A 20,627-nucleotide genomic window follows, 5' to 3' on the forward strand; every position below is an offset into this window, starting at 1 on the left:
AGGTTCCTAAAAAACCCTGTGCCCTGTGGCCAGTTTGTAGGTTTGAGAGCTAGATAAGAGTGGTTTCAAGTGCTGCTGTTTGCTTGCTGTGTCATCCTGGGAAACCTAAAACCAGTTGAGAATGCTTTCATTTTTGCACATTCTGTTGTAACTGAAATATACTCTTTGCCCCTTTTAAGTTCCCGGCCCGACCCTGGAAACTTTTGTGGGCGCTGACATCAATACCATTCTTATCACAAACCTCCTCAGCGGGATGGACTACAACGTGAAAATATTTGCCTCCCAGGGTTCCAGCTATAGCGATGCTCTGACAGGCGTGGTGCAAACATGTAAGATCCACGTCCCGCCCCCTTGGTCCCTGCATGTGGTTTTGCTGCTTTGTTTTCACTGTAACTCAGCCGCTGCTGCAATTTGGCAGTTGGTTTTCCTTTTCCTCAGCATCGTATTGTCTGGATGTTGTTTCATGGAAAGCGAGGTGTGTTCTTTATTCAGGGCTGTAGGTCAGATTCCTGGTTGGCAGGTGGAATGTCAGCACCTGGCATTTTGATATTCTTGATGGTTGTGGTTAGGATTTCCTTCTGGAGAGTCTTTGCTGGAATCTTCCAAGTTAGGTGAAATTTTCCAACCATCCTGTGGCCTGACGCAGCCAAACTCCCCCCCTTGACCAAGGAGGGCAGTTTGCCTTCTCACCAAGCCTTCGCCCCACCCCTTACACACCCGTTCACATACACACATACACTCATCCTCCATAAAAAGTACCTGCAACACTCTAAGGAAACCCCCTCTCCTCTTTCGTGTGTTTTCATGCAGTCTGTCCACCAGCTGGGATTTCTCACTGGCATACACCATTCCCAGATGCCACAGCACAATGCAGTGTTTTCCAAACTCCAGCCTGTGTGTTCCATATCCCTGATGTTGATCACACTTCCCACACACCTATTTATTTCTTTAAATCGACTTAATTTTTTTAATTAAATATTTTATATAACCTATATAATTACCTGTGTTAGTTTGCTTGCTGCTAGAATGTGATACACCAGAACTGAAACGGCTATAAAAAAGGAAAATTTAATAAGTGACAAGTTTACAGTTCCAAGGAAGTAAAAGTGTCCAAATTAAGGCACCAACAAGAGGTTACCTTTGCTCAAGAAAGGCCGATGGGTCTAGAACCCCTCTGTCAGCTGGGTAGTCACGTGACTGACATCTGCTGGTCCCTTGCTCCTGGGCTCCATTGCCTTCAGCCTGTGGGGGTCCCTCACTTTGCTTCTCCAGGGCTGGCTTTCATCTCTTGGCTTCCTTTGGCTCTTTCCAGGTTCTGACTTGCTTAACATCTCATGGCAATGTCTGTTGGGCTCCAAGCATCTCCAAACATCCATGTTTCTGTTCTCCACATGTCCACATCTGTGTCAGCTCCACTGTGAAGTTTCTGTCAACTCTGAGGCTTCTGTAGTTTCTGTTGGCTCCTGTAGTTTCTGTGAGCTCTGAATCTCTCCAAAATGTTTCCTCTTTTAAAGGATTCCAGTAAACTAATCAATACCCACATGGAATGGGTGGAGTCACATCTTCATGTAATCAAAAGGCCACACCCACAGTTGGGCATGCCACATCACTATGGAGAGAATATAATCAAAAGTTTCCAACCTACAGTGTTGAATCAGGATTAAAAGAAGCAGTCGCTCCCATAAGATTAGATCAGGATTAAAACATGGCTTTTCTAGGGTACATAATATTTTCAAACCAGCATATTACCTTCAACAGAAAATCACTCCTTTAATACACATTAAAAATAATGCATAAATTACCAAAATAACGTTTCAGCCATGTATCTGTTCAGATCATCCTAAGTGCTATCAAAAATGTTTGCCCCAAACTGGACAATGGTAGACATGGTGATAGTAAGAGAATAAGCCTTAAAAAAAAAAGTTAAAAAAAGAAAAAGAATAAGGCTTGAATCTGCTACTTATTAGGTATGATTTTGAGCAAATTACTTCTTTGAGCCCCAATTTTTTAAACTCTAAAATAAAGAGAATACTGACCAGTTTATGGCTGATTGTGAGGAATAAAGACATAATATTTGTAGACTGACTATTGTATAGCAAGCACTTAATCAATAACCACTATTATTATTGTAATAGTTATTCTTTATGTACTTGGTCCCACATTTCACCCTCACCCCTAACCACATAATTAATCTGATAAATATTTTCAGACAAGAATGGGGGCATCTCTTATACTTGACACCAAAAACAGCCTGGATTTCATAGAGGGCCAATCCCTTTCTTTAGAAGTAGCTTCCTGAATTTCTCTTTCATGGAATCCCTTGAGACCTTAAAGCCAGACACTTGAAAAAAAAATTAATCTCAAAGGACATAGTCTGTGACTTCAACAGATCTTGGAAACCTTCAGCCTGTGGCTCTGACCTGGCTGTTGAAGTTTGGGGTACCAACGTATCCTCGAAGGACCTTCTCCTTGCTGTGTTATCATAGCAGTCCTCCAGTGCTCCTTACCAACACCGTAGAGTGCTCTGTGCAGTTCTCCCGTTCTCTTCTTCTCTCTCCTGCTCTATTTCATTTTATTTTCCACTCTATATTACCCTTTCTGTCTGTACCGCTTTTTCTGCCTGTTGGATTCTTTATTGGTCTCTTTTTCCCCTGTAACTTCTTTTTTTTTTTTTGCCTGGGCAGGCGCTGGGAATTGAACCCGGGTCTCTAGCATGGCAGGTGAGAACTCTGCCACTGAACCACCATGGCCTGCCCTCCCCTATAACTTCTTAATTCATCCTTTCTATCCTCTTTTCTCTGCTTCCCTCTTCTTCCTTTCCCATCCTTTTCTCTCCCTTAGTAAATATGTGGAGTATTGCAAACATATTTTAAAAGAATTGAATTCTTGAATTCTTTTATATTCTTTTATTCTATTTTATTATATTTAAAAGAATATAAATTATTTTATATTCTTGTCCTTAAAGTAAACTAGATGAGTTTCTTATTTGTGATTTTTTTCTCCCAAGCAATAACCCCCACAGATACCACCATCTCAAATAAGTTAAACGAAGGTTTGTTTCTTTTTAAATTTATTATGGTCATATTAGTCGTTATGAGGAATTAATTGGACACAGTAAAAAAGGTCTTCCTTTCCAATCTAAGAATGCAACAGTGTAAAGGTATATGTTGAGATCAGACAAGATCATTTTGCCATCTTGAAAAAATAATTTTAAGCAATTTTTATTTTATGAGGTAGCTAAGAGAGAGATGGAGAACTAAGAAAAAATTATATGGAAGGAAGTCAGATATCGTTAGGAAAAGTGAATGTTAATTTTCTCCTTTTTCTGCTTGGATCTAAAATAGTAAACACCCCATGGTTACTTCTCTTTTGTATTGGAGAAATAGTATATTTACCATTTCCCAAAATAAACATTTTGTGAGTCATTCTTGCATGTCACAATGTTCTAAGCTAAATAAGCACATATGTATATATTTTTAGTTATGTATGTAAACTTTTTCAATCTTATGTGTCTAAATTTTTTCGTTCTCATCCGATCATGTTTTGAAGGCCAGCCCCTGCAAAGCTGCTCCCCAGTCCCACTTCCATGCTGTCTACTCTGCTCTTCCCTTTTGCTTCAGCCATGGCTCTCTTTCAATAGCTAATATGTACATATTATATTTCATTTTTACTAAAAAATTATATATTCATTATGAAGTTGTAGAAAACACAAATAAAGAAGATTACAAATCACCCAGAGTTTCCCTATCCAGTGTACCTGATATTTTTCTTGCTAATATCTGTTTCTTTTTCCTTTACAAATATCAGTCCATACCATATATCATATTTTTGAACCTGCTTTTTTAAAATCACAAAATAATGTCTTTAATATACTAATCTGTTGTGAGTTGATGAAGTTCCCATCTCTAAGTCTGGAGCATTGAATGGGAATTTTGTCATGTTTTAGTTCATGCCAGACTTGGGGACATGAGGTGGCATCATCTGATGTGTGATGTAATTATATCTGCATTTCATTACAGTGTTCTTGGGCGTGACCAATCTCCAGGCAGACAACATTCAGATGACCAGCCTGTGTGCTCGGTGGCAGGTGCAGCGTCATGCCTCTGCCTACAGGATAGTCATAGAATCCCTCCAGGGTAAGTGCAATCCATAAAGCACCAGCCTCTTTAGTTCTCTGCAAATCACTGTGGAGAATGCATGAGCAACGTCAGACGAGAGCCCTCTTCCTGGGGTAACAATATGGCTTAATGGCTAATCATGTAGGACTTGGAATCAGACGGGCTGTTTAAGCCAATTATTTAATCTCTCCAAACCTCCGTTTACCCATCTGTTGACGGGTATGACCGTAGTATCTGGTACCCCCACAGTACACATAGTATAACCCTGTAAATTTCTGGAATATTTAATGGAAATAATTGTATACGTCACTTGCAACAATGTTTTGCACACAGTAAACACGATCGGCTGCTTTTGTAGTTGGAGCAGAATAGCCAGAACTAACATACACTAAAAAAATGATGATACCCTAATGTTGGCATTCACTTGTGGGGATGAAAGTTTAAAGGTAAAGTTTTCCTTAGTGTTTCTTTTATTCTTGTGATGATGGTTGGAGAAGAACAAATTCTCATTCAGGAGATAGAATAATATATTTCTGTGAGGCTCTTCAGCATTACAGTTCTTGAGTACATCTAAGATTTGGGACTTTGTTGCAAAATTGAAACACAAAAAATGTCTTCTTATTGTCATTAATAATATCAGGAATAACAAAATACTGATAGCAGGAAAGGGAGTTTCTAGGCCCTATTAACCCCCCTTTCACATTATCAGCGTGAATAATATTCCAAAGATGAGATCAAATAATGAAAATGATTTTAATGGGATTTGTATGCACAGTAGAAAAAATATGTCATATTTGTGGGGGAGGGGATTTAAAAATTTTTTTTCAAATTTGGTAGTTACAATGTTTGTTACTTTCTGGACAAATGATCGTTGGTTTCCTCATTTAAAAAAGCAGAAAGAGCTGCCATTTTGGGTTCGGATTGGACTGGATTTAGTACCTCCCATCCTAGCTATAACTACATTCAAAATCCATAAATACCACTTTTGCACTAATCCCTAAAGTAGAATGCACAGTTTAGTAGAGTGCTGAGAGCAAATATGAATATGAAGTCAGAATATGAGCTGATGTAGGAACGTCCGCTCATCCCAGCTGATGCGTTGTTTTGATAGTCACACTAAGCCGCAACTTCCTTCCCTGATTCCCTGTATTTAATGCATGGGTCCCTTCAGCATGACATTGACTAAACATAAGGGAGTGGCTTTAATCCAGAATAAATATTTAGGAAGAGAAAGTTAGGTCAAGTCATGTGGATTTTGTGATTGTATGAGTATGATTTATGGGATACTTTAGTGGAAGTAGATGAAAGAAATGCAACTATTCAAGAAACAAATAGAAAATCTTAAAGAATTATACTTCATTTATCTTTATAAGAATGGCTAAATCATACTTTTTCATAGTTTGCCTTTAATACAAAACTTAATATAAGTAGCACAGTCCTAAATTACCCCACAATAATTTTTATCCTTTTATATGATTTAAGAAGTTGCAATGTAAGGACAGAAGGCCCTGTGAATATCTATTGTCTTTCACAAAAATTATTATTATATAGAATGACATAAAGATGTTTCAAAACTGGTTTTATCATTGGAATTAGTGAAAACCATAAGTGTTTTTAAACTAACATGCTTTTAATTTAGCATATATGTGAAACAGCATTTGAATTCTTAACATAGGATATTGTTGATGTGCCTGAAAACATTGGTCTGGTAATCTAAAATCTCAATGTACTCTCTTTGGAGCCAATACCTGTGCTGGCAAAAATGAGTCCACATTTTCTTATCTTCAAGTTAAGCTCACTTTTACTCCCTCAGTTTTACATGCAGGCTACCAGAAACCTCTTTGACTGAGCTGCAATAGTCTCAATTAAACACGAATGAACAGAAGTGCCATTCAGTTTATTCTCACTGACATTTATAGCTAAGGAAGTTATGAGCCTAATTAGCCTCTATCTCATTCACTCACTTGTCTCACTTAATATTATTAATCACTGGACATCAACAGATTCTAGCTGATAAAAAGGAGTGTTTAGGGGGAGGAGTATAGAGGTGAAAGTGGAGAAGGTTAGATATTTTTTGAGTTATAGAACTTGGATCATGGAAGAGTCTACCATTGAGTGGAGAAAGTTGAGTTGTTTTATCTTGAAAAGAAATGTGGTCACCATCCTTTGCAGGACTTGTGGTGAGATGACCACTCCTCCACGGTCAGGTAGTCCCACAGCCCAACTGTTTACACTGGGCAGTATTTTCCATTAGTTACCTGGGCTGCCTCTGCAGAAATTTCAGTCCTTCCATCCCAATCAGAAGAGGTAGTAAGGATGAATGGAATCCAATTTCTCCATGTTTGGGAAAAAGCTTTACTCTGGAGTGGCCTATTTTTGCCTGCCTCTGCCAAATTCCTACCGTAGGTTGTTTTTTCCGTTTTTTAAAAACATTTCCAACCGTAGGTTGTTTTTTCCGTTTTTTAAAAACATTTCCATGGCCTTGTTATGTGCACCTTTGAGATGAAAGAGTTACTCTGAGATGAAGTCAGTGAAGAGACCTTTGTTATAACCACAATTGCTGGTCTGCTTTCTTCTCTGAGCTTCAGTTTCTCTAAAATAACTTCTTTTGAGGCTATTAACTGAGGTAATATCTACAAATTTCCAAAGATCTTGTGAATAAAGTAGCCAGGGTCTATCACTCAGGATTTTTGGTTTATTAGTGAATGGCTGAAACCCAGTTGAAGATGAGTTAAGCAATGGGTCAATCAATTGACTGATATGTTAAGAAGTCCAGGAGTACTGTGTGGTTTCAGGCACATCAGGATTGAGGTGTTTAATATCATCCAGATTAAGTCTTGCTCCATTGCTCTGCTTTGGCACTATGAGCTGGCCCCAGAACTGCATCCTCCAACCTTAACAGTCTTCATGAAAAGACAGCTTCTTTCTCAATAGTCCCAACTAAAGTCCAGGAACTGAGTGACATTGGTCTGGATCGGGTCATATGCCCCTAAACCTGTCATTGAGTCCCAGGTCATGCAATAAACCAACGGGTCAGACTTTGTTGCCTCCTACACATGAATCTGGCGGGAGGATATTTAGTCCTCTCCAAACCTTAAAGATCAAGAATGGGGGGAGAAATGGGTCTAAAAAAGAGGGACTAGATACAGGCCAAAACAACAGATGTCCTCTACCCATGTAAATATTATGGCATTTTTATAGCCAAGAAAGAAAAAGAAATAAAGATTGCCAGAAGAACAAGATCATCTCAGGAGAGACAGAAATAGAATCTGCTTTTGAGTCAGTCATCCGCACTTGCCAAATTAAATTGTAGATTTTTGGTTAATTCCAGGACAGTCCAAAGTGAGAGACTTTTGGTTGGTCTTGAGTAACTCAGTGCTATAACAGCTTCCATTAGTTCTGAGGATGCTCTGAATCCTCAGATGTTCCTCTTTCCAGCATTTTTTAAATTGATTCAGCAACTGAGGTTAGGCAAATAGTTTTCCTTTAAGTTCAAGTATTTACGTGACCCATGGCCCCAAATACTGTATTCCCTCTCTAATTCTCATAAATTGATGAATTTCTTTCTAGCATCCTAGAAAAGGGTTCAAAGTATGCTACACATGTCTTCAATCTGTAAATGTTGAAATGTCAATTTTGTGGTATCAGTCATTCCCTAGGACAGAGAATTGCACCATAGTGGTGCAGTTCCCCTTACTGGGGACCAGAATCTGGAAAAAAAAGATGATATGAAGGGAAATCTATTCTCAAGATTAAGAAATTGGAGATCAGAGTATTTGAGAGACCTATATTTATGTCAAAAAATTCCAGCAGAGTAGTTTCCTGGATCTTGAGTATCCTTCACTTATGGATCTCATTATTCATAGGACACCTTGTGAGTCAAGTTGGTGGCATGATTATTACTCTGATAATAATCTAGAGAAAATATTTAGCCTTGCTTCATGACAGCAAATGCATAAATAAAGACAGAAGTTCCTACCCCCCCCCCTTCCAAAAAAATAAACTAACTGCTTTTGGCACAAGGAGTTGAGGAAATTAGTCATCATTTGACTAGTTCAGATGTTTTCCTTTAAGGCCAAACCATTAGACCTGACTCATACATGCCAAAAGCAACATGGGTGCACCCCCAAATCATGGAACCCCTCTTTGTTGGTATTGGTAACCAAACCGATACTGCTTCCCATTAATTTTACTGTCTGTTCCAGTTTTCCAATGGTTTAGTAGATTTTCCACTTATATTCTACTTACAAGGGTGTGTAAAGTGCATGAGCATCCACGAAAAATAGAGGAAGTAAGAGAAAACCACATTTCTAGAATTGATTCCTGGAGAGTCCTTGAAAACTTTTGTGATGATACACAACTATAATCCATGTATAGGGTTTAGGAAATGTTTGTATTGCACGGGGCTCACAGAAGCTTCCAGGAGACTGCTGAGGTGGTTAGGGACCAGAAAGAAGCAGTTTTAACCACAGACTGAACTTGAACATCAGCAAAGCAGAGCACAGGGTCTAACCAACTTTATTTTTCTTTTCTTTTAAGATTTTTAGTTTGAAATAATTTCAAGCTTACAGGGCAGTTGCAAAAATAATACTAACCTCATAGGGAGAACTCTAATAACCCATTTACCCAGATCCACCAATTTTAACATTTTGCCACCTTTCACTCTATCATCTCCCCCCCACCCCACCTCTCTCTCTCTCTCTATCTACCTGTCATCTATCTATCGTTTTCTGAACATTTGAGAGCAGGTTGCATGTATTGTATTCCTACAACACATAATACGCCCATATACATTTCATGTGGACAAGAAATTCACTTATGTAATCACCTTAAGTGCAGTTTTCAAGCTCATGAAATTTGACATAGATCTAAAGCTTGAATTTTATATTCCATTTTTTCCTCGTGGTCCAGCAATGCTCTTTGGAGCCTTTGCTCCTCCATTCTTAGATCCCATCCAGTATCACATTTTACATTTAATTGTTATTGTATCTTTAGCTTCCCTTTCTTTTCTTATTTTTTAATTGAGGAAACATAGATAAAACATAAATATTCCCATCCCAATCTCCCCCAAGTATCCCAATCATTGGGATGATTCACATTCAGTGTTGCAGTGCCCTATGGTCACCCATTACTAGAATTTTCCTTTCACACCAACAGAAACACTATACTCATCATGCATGAACTCCCCATGGCCTCTTCTCCCCACTCCTGCTTGTACTCCACTTTCTGAGTCTGTAAGTTTGCATATTCTCTGATATTTTCTTTGTGGTTACCACGGGGCTTAAATTGAACATCTTAAAACTATAATAATGCCGTTTGATTTGATACCAGCTTAACTTCAATAGCACACATAAATTATGTTCCTATACAGCCCCCAAGCCCAAACCTTTATGGAGTTCTTTGCCGCAAAGTACAGTTTTATACCATATGAGTCCAAAACCATTGGTTTTTCATTACGTGTTGTGCATTTTCCTTTTAGATGCTGTAGGACGTCAAAAGTGAGTTACACACCATAAGTACATGGAACCTTGGGTAGGACATGAGATTTTGTTGGTTTGTCCAGGTTGATGCCCCGATGAATCCCAGAGTGATTTGATCAGTGAGTGGAAAAGTATTTGCAAAGTCCTCTTCAGGGAATGGTGAGAACAGGGGAAAATTCAACCTCCCCAAGTTGAATTCTTGATATTCTCACAAGCAGTGTGGACAACCAAAGCTATAGGCTGAGCCCACAATCTTGGGGTTTGTTCATATGAAACGTAACTGCACAAAGGATAGGTCAAGCCTACTTAAAATTAGGCCTAAGAGTCACCCCCAAGAGAGCCTCTTTTGTTGCTCAGATGTGGCCTCTCTGTCCAGCCAACACAACAAGCAAACTCACCACCCTCCCCCTGTCTACATGGGACATGACTCCCAAGGGTGTGGACCTTCCTGGCAACATGGGACAGAAGTCCTAGAATGAGCTGAGACTCAGCATCAAGGGATTGGAAAAGACCCTAGAGTGAGCTGAGACTCAGCATCAAGGGATTGAGAAAACCTTCTTGACCAAAAGGGGAAAGAGTGAAATGAGACAATGTGTCAATGGCTGAGAGATTCCAAACAGAGTCGAGAGGTTATCCTGGAGGTTATTCTTACGCATTAAGTAGATATCACCTTGTTATTCAAGATGTAATGGAAAGGCTGGAGGGAACTGCCTAAAAGTGTAGAGCTGTGTTCCAATGGCCATGTTTTTTGATGATGATTATATAAGGATATAGCTTTCACAATGTGACTGTGTGATTGTGAAAACCTTGTGTCTGATGCTCCTTTTATCCACCTTGTCAACAGACAAGTAGAACATATGGAATAAAAATAAATAATAGGGGGAACAAAAGTTAAAATAAATTTAGTTTGAAATGCTACTGATCAATGAAAGAGAGGGGTAAGGGGTATGGGATGTACAAATTTTTTTCCTGTTTTTGTTTTATTTCTTTTCCTGAATAGATGCAAATGTTCCAAGAAATGATCATGATGATGAATATGCAACTATGTGATGATATTGTGAATTACTGATTATATTTGTAGAACGGAATGATCAAAAGAGGAATGTTTGCGTTTGTTACATGTTTTTTGGTATTTAAAAAAATAAAATTAAAACAATTTTTAAAAAAGGTGAGTTACAAATAAAAAGGTATAATAGTACTAATTATTTTAGTTTGAAAGCTGCTGGAACGTGATACACCAGAAACAGAGCAGCTTCTAAAAAGCCAGAATTTATTAAGTTGCAAGTTTACAGTTCTAAGGCCATGAAAATGTCCAAATTAAGGCACCGAAAGAGGTTATCTTCACTCAAGAAAGGCAAATGAAGTTCGGGATTTCTCTGTCAGCTGGAGGGCACATGGAGATGTCTTCTAGCTTTCTCTCCTGGCTTTTTGTTTCATGAAGCTCCCTAGGGGGTGTTTTCCTTCTTCATATTCAAAGGTCTCTGGTTGCATGGGCAATGTTGGTTCTGGTGGCTCTAAAGCTTTTTCCAAAATGATTCCCTCTTTAAGGGTTCCTGTGAGCAACCCCACCTTGAATACGTGGAGACATATCTTCAGGAAAACCGTCTAATCAAAAGTTATCACCCACATTGAGTGGGTCACATCTCCATGGAAATGATAAAAAAGGTTTCACCCAGCAGTATTGAATGAGGGTTAAAGGACATGACTTTTCTTGGGTACATAATAGTTTCAAATGGGTACATTCCACCCTTTGGACCCCCAAAAGACATGTTCATTCCAAATGTAAAGTACATTCATTCCATCACAATATCACAAAGCCTTGAACCATTTCAGTAACAATACAAATACAGTACAAAATCAGAAACACTACATAATCTTATCAAAGTCAACTATCAGCATGATCTATCTTAATGCAAAATTCTCCTCTGGCTCTGGACCTGTAAAACTCATAGCAAGTTATCTGCTGCTAATATACAAAGAAGGTGCAATCATGGGATACATATCCTCATTTCCATAGAGAAGAATTGGAAGGAACACAGGAGTCACTGGACCCATACAGTTCTGGAGACCTGCAGGGCAAACTCCATTAGATTTTAAAGTCTGAGAGTTATTATCTTCAGGGCTTTAGAAAACAACAGTCCCACCCTTTCCAAGGGCCAGTGCAGTGGCCTACCTCTCTCCGAACGCAACCTTGGGGAACATTGGGGAGACAGCTTTTTTCTTGACTCTACCCTCTCCAAGCATTGGGACCACACCCAGGCTCTCTGCCGTCTCTGGGGCACAGGTTCACCCACTGCAGAACGATGGGATAGCAACCAGGCTCTCCCCAATCCCTAAGGAATGTGCTCCACCCTCTCCAAGCCTTGAGGTGGCACAACTCTTCTACTACAGCGAGATGGAAGGCCTACCCTCTGCCTTCAGGGCAAACTCACTCTCTCCAAGTGCTTGGGTGGGTCCACTGTCCTGGCCAGTGTTTTCTTGACTTCAGACCTTAGCTTCCATAATTCTGTCTCTGATGTTATTTTTCCTTCAGAGTGTCCCTTTTTTGCCTCTCTTAGTCCAGGCTGACAGTGGTTATGTTTATATAGATCCCACCATACTCTTGTTGGTTTCCCATGCAATAGGCTGGTATTATGCCTATCAGACAAAAGGACTTTCCACAAATCCTTCCTGGATAACTCCATCTCCAATCCTGGCTTTTTCAGAAATGGCTGACTGGTTCCATGTTTGGTTAAATCCTCATGTGGGGCACTATTCTCTAAGGTCTCCATTTCTGGAAGCCTAGAATTTTCCAGACCATCAATTTCTGGTTTCTTTATACCCAAGAGTTCAATTTTCAGCTTATCTCTTTCCTGTCACATTTCACTATAAGCTGCAGGGAGAAGCCAGGCTGCACTTTCCACATTGGTTTGGACATTTCTTCTGCTAACTATCCAAGTTCTTGGCTTTTAATATCTGCTTTTCAGCCAAAACCACTTGCCACTTTAAAGCAAGAATCACTTTCCTTCCAGTTTGCAATAACACATGCCGCATTTCTGTCTAGAGCCATGTCAGAGATATCTTTCAAGTCCACATTTCTACCAACAGTCTCTTTAAAGCATTCTAGGCATTCTCTATCAGGCTCCTCATCACTCTTCCAGAATCTTCCCTTTATCCATTTAAGAAACCATTCCATTTCTGGTATATTGCATTTTGGCATCTTACTAACTAGAACACTAGTATTCATATTTATCCGTGTGATTATCTTTACCAGAGATCTTTATTTATTCAGGTGGCTTTAGTCCATTGTCTAATATCCTTTCCTTTCAAGCTACAGAACTCTATTTAGCATTTCCTACAGGGCTGGTTGTGGTGCTGTTGTACCTCAGCTTTTGCTTATCTGGGAATGTCTTAACCCTTCTGTCATTTTTAAGGAACAATTTGTCAAGATATAGAATACCTGGTTGGGAATATTTTGCTTTCAACACTTTAAATATATCTTCCCAATGTTTTCTTGGCTCCATGGTTTCCAGTAAAAATAGGTACTTAATTTTATTAAGTCTCCCTTGGATGTGACACATTGCTTTTCTCTTGCAGCTTTTAGAATTCTCTATCTTTGGCATTTGATAGTTTGATTATAACAAGGTATTACGTGGGTCTACTTAGGACTATCCTGTTAAGAGTTTGTGGGGCATCTTGGATATTTATATTCATGTCTTTCATTAAATTTGGCAAGTTTTTAGCCATAATTTCTTTGACTAGTCTCTCTGCCCCATTCTCTCCTCCCCATTTGTGACTTCCACAATGCATATATGGGGATATTTGATGGTGTCCCACACACCAGGCCCTGTTCATTTTTCTTCCTTCTTTTTTCTTTCTGCTCCTCAGACTGGATGATTTCAGTGGTCTTAGCTTCAAATTCACTGATTCATTCTTCTGCAGCTTCAATCTGATGTTGAACCTCAGTAGGGAATTATTAATTTCTGTTCCTATGGTCTTCAGCTCCATTTGGTTTATTTTCATAATTCCCATATGTCTATTGATAGTCTCTTTGTGTTCACCTCTTATTTTCCGGATTTTCTTTAGTTCTTTGTCCATGTTTTCCTTTAACTCTTCATTTTTTTAAACATCTCTATCTGGAATCCCAATTCTCATCCTCCTCATTGATTGTGTCTAATGCTTTAATTTTCTCCTTTGCCTGGGTCATCAGTTTGTTTCTTTATATGTTATGTAATCTTTTGTTGAAAGCTGTTCATTTTTGTATTTTAATGTATCATCACTGAAATTTAGACTCTAAGGTATCTGTTCTTTGAGCTTTTATCCAGCTAGCTTTATGACAGAGATTTTCTTGAATGCCTGGAGTTAAAAAAAAGAAAAAGAAGAAGGGAAAAAAAAGCTTTCCTTAGTCTTTGCTGATTAACTTGGGTGAATGACAAGTCAGAGCTTATTTCAGTGGGTTTAGAGCATGTCTTGGGGCCAAAGCTTAGAGACCTCTCTGATTCTTTCTGTGAATGCATCTTGTCTTGGGACTATTTATATTGTCTAAGAATTCCTGTGTTTACATGTATACAGATGGCCCCTCTTCCCTAGAAAATAGTTTCCTATGTCTTATAGTCAACAGTCCCTTGCCTGTTAGCATGACTTGACTGATCTCCCAGAGCATTCTATTGGAGAGCTCTCTGTGTTCTTTGAGCTGTCTTCTACATGCAGAACAAGTTCTGGGGTGCTGAATTCCTCAGGCCACCACCAGAAAGATTGGGACAGATATATATGTTCCCTATATGTACACAAAAGTTACTCTGCTCCCCCTGTAACCGAGACCAGGGGTCCATGCACAGTTGGCGCAGATTGACTGGTGAGTGTTGGAGGAGAGGACAACCAAGGTGTCACAAGATCCTACTGCTTTTACTTGGTTTGATGTGCTCCGTATTATGCATTTCTTTTAATTGTTCTCTGATGCTTTGAGAAAGATGTTTCTGTCAGTTCTTACTGGTTGTTTAAATTCCGTGGGTGGATGGGAATGGACCTTGAAGCTTCTCACCCTGCCATCTTGATCAGGCCAGGGCCTTAACCAAACTCTTTTTACTGGACGACTCTTTCACTGTAATATATAATTTCCCAATAACTTAAAACTTTTATTTCATCATTTTTGCGTGGTATATGACAGAGAAATTCAAAATAGTATTTTGTTCTTGACAAATATATTTTAAAGATTATGAAGTTCACTCTTGAAACTCTTTAATAATAATCACAATATGTAAAAATATATTTCACATTCCATATAACAAATGGCTTTAACTTAATTATGCTTTTTTTAAATTAATTAACGGAAAAAAAGAAATTAACCCAACATTTAGAAATCATACCATTCTACATATGCAATCAGTAATTCTTAACATCATCACATAGATGCATGATCATCGTTTCTTAGTACATTTGCATCGGTTTAGAAGAACTAGCAACACAACCGAAAAAGATATAGAATGTTAATATAGAGAAAAAAATAAAAGTAATAATAGTAAAAACAAAACAAAACAAAAACCTATAGCTCGGATGCAGCTTCATTCAGTGTTTTAACATGATTACTTTACAATTAGTTATTATTGTGCTGTCCATTTTTGAGTTTTTGTATCTAGTCCTGTTGCACAGTCTGTATCCCATCAGCTCCAATTACCCATTATCTTACCCTGTTTCTAACTCCTGCTGGACTCTGTTACCAATGACATATTCCAAGTTTATTCTCGAATGTCGATTCACATCATTGGGACCATACAGTATTTGTCTTTTAGTTTTTGGCTAGACTCACTCAGCATAATGTTCTCTAGGTCCATCCATGTTATTACATGCTTCATAAGTTTATCCTGTCTTAAAGCTGCATAATATTCCATTGTATGTATATACCACAGTTTGTTTAGCCACTCGTCTGTTGATGGACATTTTGGCTGTTTTCATCTCTTTGCAATTGTAAATAACGCTGCTATAAACATTGTGTGCAAATGTCCGTTTGAGTTTTTGCCCTTAATTCCTTTGAGTAGATTCCCAGCAATGGTATTGCTGGGTCGTATGGCAATTCTATATTCAGCTTTTTGAGGAACTGCCAAACTGCCTTCCACAGTGGTTGCACCATTTGACATTCCCACCAACAGTGGATAAGTGTGCCTCTTTCACCGCATCCTCTCCAGCACTTGTCATTTTCTGTTTTGTTGATAATGGCCATTCTAGTGGGTGTGAGATGATATCTCATTGTGGTTTTGATTTGCATTTCTCTAATGGCCAGGGACATTGAGCATCTCTTCATGTGCCTTTTGGCCATTTGTATTTCCTCTTCTGATAGGTGTCTGTTCAAGTCTTTTTCCCATTTTGTAATTGGGTTGGCTGTCTTTTTGTTGTTGAGTTGGACAATCTCTTTATAAATTCTGGATACTGGACCTTTATCTGATGTGTCGTTTCCAAATATTGTCTCCCATTGTGTAGGCTGTCTTTCTACTTTCTTGATGAAGTTCTTTGATGCAAATTATGCTTTTTTAATAATTAGGATTTTTCCATAAACAAAATTTAGCATGACATATATCACTTTTATTCTGATGTTTGACAGACATATATTATGTTCTGACATGTGCATATTAAGATATATATTGAAATTTAACCAAGTGTTGTAGTTTCTAAATGGGCAAAAAATGGTACTTGATTTTTACATTTTGCCCTGAAAAATCATCTAGTCTGTTTTTATATTTTATTTATTTTTAAAAAGCTCAGCGAGTGACATTTTGCAGGAGTAGATAGTACTTTTTAACCAATAAAATCTGTGTTTAAAGTATTAACCAATGCAATGTTTAACATTTGTTTTTAAATTCCTAAAATGAAGGCTTTATAAGACTTTGGTCCAATGGATGCAATTTATGGATCAAATCAATCTTGACTCAAATTTGCCTAATTGGTCTTTTCAAGGTAGCAGTGATTCTTCCTTTTAACCTACTATCCAATGTGGTAAAAAATAAACTCTACAACCTATGAAGGAAGACCTATTTGAAAATGTCCAGTAATTGTAGCTACCAAAGTAGACAGCTCTGTGTCCAGTGGAGACTAAAACACCAAGTCAGCAGGAATTCTCAGCTGATCTCCTCTAGTCCACATGTTTGCTATTGTAATAGGCACTTAGCAGATCTCAAATTGTTTCATTTTGAAAGGCTATGTATTTCATTTACTTTATTTCAATATTTTAATGCAAACTAAAACAACATATTCTGAGACTTGGGATTTAGAGTTCTCCATTTAATTCTTAGTTCTTCTACTTACTGTTATGAACTTGGGCAAATTACTAATTTTTCTGGCCCTCGGATTCTTGGCTTTAGATTGGAGATGATTATAAATGTTATGAGGAGCAAATGGTTATTACATATAAAATCCTTAGAGTAGTGTCTGACACATAGTACATACTCATTAAATGTTGGCTATTATTATCACTGTTCTTGCTTTTTATTGTTAAGTATCAAGCATAGGATCCGGTAAATAGTAATCCCTAAGGAAATGATTAATATAATGAATCTAGCTTCCCAGGCTCCAGACCCAAGGGCCAGCACTAATACCTCTAGGAGGGACAGAGCAATTTTGCTATGGATGTGAGAATGAATAAAGGCAGCAGTTTCACAGGCCTCCAAAGTTCTTTGTGCCTTCTGCCATGATGGAGAAGACAGAGAAGATGCCACCTGGATTTCTCTCTATGTAAGATGGCTCCTGAGTAGAACAGAAAGAACGTGGAACTAAGAAGTCTGGAATCTGTATCCCATGGCATATATGGTGTTAGCACCCTGATTATTTCCTCCTTTGTGCATCATGTCAAGTTGCACATAGTGGTTGAAACTTGCTCCCTCTTTCAAGTGAAAATAACATGTGAATGGACATATATAGGAAAATGTTTCTCTATGAAAGTAATGTTCTGTTATTTCAAATTGCACTTGAAAAACATGGTGACTGCAGAAAGCCAGAAATTCTACCCTTAGCTTTGTCAGGAGTTATGATTTTAAGAGAAAAAGGATTACCAAAGTAGATCCAGGGAATTTGGGGTGACTCCTCAGAGGTCCCTAAGGATCTCCTTTGCAGTTGCAATTGAAAGAAATTGTGGTGTCAGTTAAAAGTCACAACTGGCAGAGAGGAAATCAGGCAGTCTGTCGGCTCCCTGGCTTCTTGGCTGCCAGTCCTGCTCCAAGTTCTTGTCTGAATTTGTAGGAGCTTTTTAAATCATCCTGGATATATAGGATGAAGCTTCTGAGCTTCTAAAAGCCTACCTCCTGTCCACAAGACATGGGGATTACCTAGACTCTATAATTTCTAACTCCATGCTTGGTCTTTAGAAATTGTCTAGAAAAGAATCCCCTGAGCTTCCTGTAGAGTGGTAATAGGTTGTACAGAGGCTAAAGGCTGTTTCCTTTTTTGACAATTGTTAATCATTTGGTTAGAAACATGGAGACTCAGGTTGAATAAAAGGCATTTCTGATTTTAAAAAAATAAATACAATCATGTCCTTATCTGTCCAACATATCAGTTAAAATCTATGCATTTAGTTATGTACATTAATAATTCTCCATTCAATAGAGCAATGACTCAGTTATTTTTTAATAGTAAGTTTCTTTTATTGTACCTTTAAAAATGTGATTTTCAATGTTAAAAAATCAGTGGATATATTAACTCTTTAGAAACAGATACATTACCTCAAACAAATATAATTCTTTCTGGACTTATCTGATATAGGCCATGCATATTAAGCATTTTAGAAGCAAATCATTTAGTGTTGGCTATTCTTTAAAAACTATCATACATGTGCGTTTTATTTTGTATTCGATGCAGATACGAAGAATCAAGAAGCCACTGTGGGTGGAGGAACAAACAGGCATTGCTTTTATGGACTTCAGCCTGATTCAGAATATAAAATCAGTGTCTATACAAAGCACCAAGAGATTGAGGGACCCGCTGTGAGCATAATGGAGAAAACACGTAAGTGAAGCATATTCTCTCCTGGCCCCATGAACAAACAGTATTTTAGGGAACCTGTTGGTTTTGAGAACCTTATTCATTTAGAGAATTATAAGCTATTTGCTGCCCAGGACTAGATGTAATACAAGTTTTCCTCTTCTTATCCAGCCTCAGAATTCATAGCATGTGTCCATTGATGTCATTGGCATGCTTTTTTCCGTCCTCCATGTATGTTTCACAGTGGATTCTAAGGCCATAGGATGCAAAGTGCTGGAAACAATGACTTATATTATGATCTATATTCACAAAGAGCATTTGTGGTGTGTGGAGTGTAAAATGGAGTTTAAGGACTAGGTCCTGACATTAAAACAATGGCACATTACCATGGCACTGAGGGTGGGAATGGAGCCAAGAGGTTTGGACTCGCTGACCCTAGAGTTATCGCCTGCTTAAGAGAGTCTTATGCTTCTTCCAAATTGGCTGCAGATCTGATGCACGGAAGGGAAAGGCAAAATATAAAATTAAAACAGAGCACTTTTTACATGTTTTAAAGAGCAAGGAGGGTGCCAACCTCTTGGAATGGCTTTTAATCAGGTGTTCCTGACCTAAAGGTCACAAACATTAGAATGGTTTGCACTGTTGTGAATTCTTGGAGACATTTGTGTGTGGAACTAAGGATCTTGAACTTAAACTTGAAAACCTTGAGGATTCACATCTGAATAGGTGGTGCGTGGTGAGCCTCCTAGTAGCCCCCCTTTATTTTGTATATAACATTTGGAAAGTTCGATCTGGCTCTGGATAGGACTTTTAGCCTCTCTTCCTCATGCAGAGAGAAGTCATCATTGATGTGTGACCTTCGAAAGCAGAGTCTGAAAGCTTAATAAGTTGAATCATGTAATTTTTCCAATATAAAAGTTTTATTTCATAACACTGGGCTAATCATCATTTCATGTTAGACATGTCTCTCTGAGCTATAGTTTTACTGAGGTAGAATTTACATACCATAAGATTCATCTAAGTGTATAAGTCAGTGATTTTTTAGTAAATTAAGAGTTTGGCTACCATCACTACAATCCAGTTTTAAACATTTCCGTCACCCCCGATAGCTCCTTTGTGTCCATTTGTAGTCAATCCCTAGTCCCATCTCCAGCTCCAGGCAATCTGTGCTCTCTCACCATACATTTGCCTTTTCTGGACATTTTGTATAAATGGAAGTTTGCAATAGTAGTCTTTTGTAACTGGCATCTCCCCCTTAGCATGTTTTTGTGGTTCATCCATGTTGTAGAGTGTATCAGTTGTTTGTTCCTCTCTATTGCTAATTAAAATTCCATCTATTCCATGGATATAGGACCTTTCATTTTGATTAAGAATATGGTAGGGCAGAAGATTTGTAGTCAAACAAACTAGGTTGGGGCTTTTGTTGTGCCATTTACTAGCATTGTGGTTTCTTTTGGCTCATTGGTAAAATTAACTATTTACCTTCTTAACCCCAATGATGGTGGTAAAGATTCATAAAAGAATGCCTGATAAAGAACTTTCCAACCTGTATCTCACTGAACAAGCTTGTCATCACCATTATTATTTTTCTTGGAAGTCACACAGTCATAGCCGTGAGACTAGATCTCACCAGCAGACATATTTTCTTTGGGCCATGCTCTGTTTTGTTTTGTCTTAAATGTTAAATTTTTTTTTTTTTTTTTTGAAATTAAGAAGATCTGGCAACACAGGGCCCACATATTTCCATGGTGCCAATCAGCTGGAACCAAGTAACTGCTGCCTCTTTAGACACTGCATGTGATTCTCAAATTTGCTGTCATTCCTTTCAGATTTGCTCATATTCGTTCCTTGCCTGACGTCTGCAAGCATATACATTTGGGATCCCTAGTCTGCCTTTACTCCCTTCAACTCTAACCCCACAACCGTTTGTTACCCAGGGCTGTCCAATATGAAGCAAATGTTTTCCTTATGTTGGGAACATCTGTCTTCTTGTAGCTTCTACCCATTGGCATTACCCCAACCTTCTGAAGCAATGCGGATTAAGACCCTTGTGTGGCCTACGTGACAGCCCTAACATATTTAA

The 20,627-nt window shown here is 38.3% G+C and overlaps 1 protein-coding gene across 5 annotated transcripts in view; it reads left to right on the plus strand.

Moving 5' to 3' along the window:
- The window catches only part of COL14A1 (collagen type XIV alpha 1 chain), a 219,066-nt gene that overhangs the window by 104,465 nt on the left and 93,974 nt on the right, over nucleotides 1-20,627 (plus strand). For all 5 annotated transcript variants that reach the window (XM_077167556.1, XM_077167558.1, XM_077167557.1 and 2 more), the window contains 3 exons: nucleotides 180-329; nucleotides 4,020-4,136; nucleotides 18,422-18,568. In XM_077167556.1, the coding sequence (XP_077023671.1) occupies nucleotides 180-329; nucleotides 4,020-4,136; nucleotides 18,422-18,568 (414 nt within the window). The remainder of the gene's footprint in view (nucleotides 1-179; nucleotides 330-4,019; nucleotides 4,137-18,421; nucleotides 18,569-20,627) is intronic.

Source organism: Tamandua tetradactyla, chromosome 6 (assembly GCF_023851605.1).
Source record: "Tamandua tetradactyla isolate mTamTet1 chromosome 6, mTamTet1.pri, whole genome shotgun sequence".
NCBI classification, from domain to species: domain Eukaryota; kingdom Metazoa; phylum Chordata; class Mammalia; order Pilosa; family Myrmecophagidae; genus Tamandua; species Tamandua tetradactyla.